The 878-nt window shown below is 68.7% G+C and overlaps 1 protein-coding gene across 1 annotated transcript; it reads right to left on the bottom strand.

The window, feature by feature from the left end:
• Positions 1 to 157: 157 nt before the first annotated feature.
• Positions 158 to 872, bottom strand: LOC117799794 (pleckstrin homology domain-containing family A member 5-like). Its single transcript, XM_034652294.1, has 2 exons — positions 759 to 872; positions 158 to 608 (listed from the first exon to the last, which is right to left on the bottom strand). Exons 1-2 carry the CDS (start codon positions 848 to 850, stop codon positions 374 to 376), a joined length of 327 nt encoding a protein of 108 aa, XP_034508185.1. The 5' UTR covers positions 851 to 872; the 3' UTR covers positions 158 to 373.
• Between the last annotated feature and the right edge of the window lie 6 nt (positions 873 to 878).

Raw genomic sequence — 878 nt, 5'->3', positions numbered from 1 at the left:
GGAGGCAGCTGTCCGGGGAGCGGGGAGAAGATGTGGATACCATTATCCCGGCGGACGAGTGCCAGGGTCCCGGGCTGCAGGGAGGGGAATGGAAAGGACTTCCTAAAGGTTGAAAGGGGGTGAGATCAGGGGGCGGAGGTGGTGGTGAGAGGATTCAGGAGTGGCTGCGTGAGGAAAAACTCAGGATCCCAGATTCCTGGGAGAGGGGAGTCGGCCTCCCTGGGGGCGTCGGGTGGGTGGGGAGGTATCCAGGTTGGGAAGCGGGAGAGGGCCCAGGAAGAGGGCGCCGTCTCCAAGTGGCGATGAAAGGCTAAGGAAAGAAGCGTTCAGAGACTCGAGAGAACTCCCGCGGCGGGGCTCCCGCCGTCCCTCTCTACCTGCGGCCGCCCCCGCCGGCCTCCGCCCCACCTCGCCGCCTCCCGGGGACAGCGGCTGGGGGCAGGTTGCGGGGAGGCGGGCGGCCGGAGCTCTGCCGCCTCCTCCCGGCGGAGCCCAACTCCGCTCGGGCCCGGCCGGGCTCAGCGTTACCTGTGCTCTGCCGCCGGTGTCCGGTAACCACGGCCTCGCCGGTGACGGGGTGCAGCCAGGTGGTGCTCTTCGCCTCCTCGCTGCAGGGATGAGAGAAGGGGCAGAGACGGAGCGTGAGTGGGGGCGCCGGAGGAGCCGAAGGGGCTGAAGCGGCGCAGACCCGGCTCCCTCTTCCCCTCCCGCCAGCCTCCCTCACCCTCCGGTCCCCCGCGCCGCCCCTTGTTCTTTACTTGATGAAGAAGACTCGGCCGCCCCTGGTGATCCCGTAAGTCCAGGACCGGGGCAGAGAGCAGATCCACTCCAGGTTCAGATCCGCCGCCATGTCTGATCCCCAGCCGCCGCCGCCTTCT

This window comes from Ailuropoda melanoleuca, unplaced genomic scaffold (genome assembly GCF_002007445.2).
Source record: "Ailuropoda melanoleuca isolate Jingjing unplaced genomic scaffold, ASM200744v2 unplaced-scaffold57464, whole genome shotgun sequence".
In the NCBI taxonomy this organism is placed as follows: Eukaryota; Metazoa; Chordata; class Mammalia; order Carnivora; family Ursidae; genus Ailuropoda; species Ailuropoda melanoleuca.
The sequence above is the reverse complement of the archived record's forward strand: the minus strand, read 5'-3'. Positions and strand labels throughout refer to the sequence as shown.

What these genes read in the sequence shown, in the direction of transcription:
- LOC117799794 (XM_034652294.1), bottom strand. Translation starts at nt 850, where the DNA reads ATGGCGGCGGATCTGAACCTGGAGTGGATCTGCTCTCTGCCCCGGTCC. An exon ending in GGCCGAGTCTTCTTCATCAA is followed by an intron (nt 609 to 758) that starts GTAAAGAACAAG and finishes TCATCCCTGCAG; the next exon opens with CGAGGAGGCGAAGAGCACCA.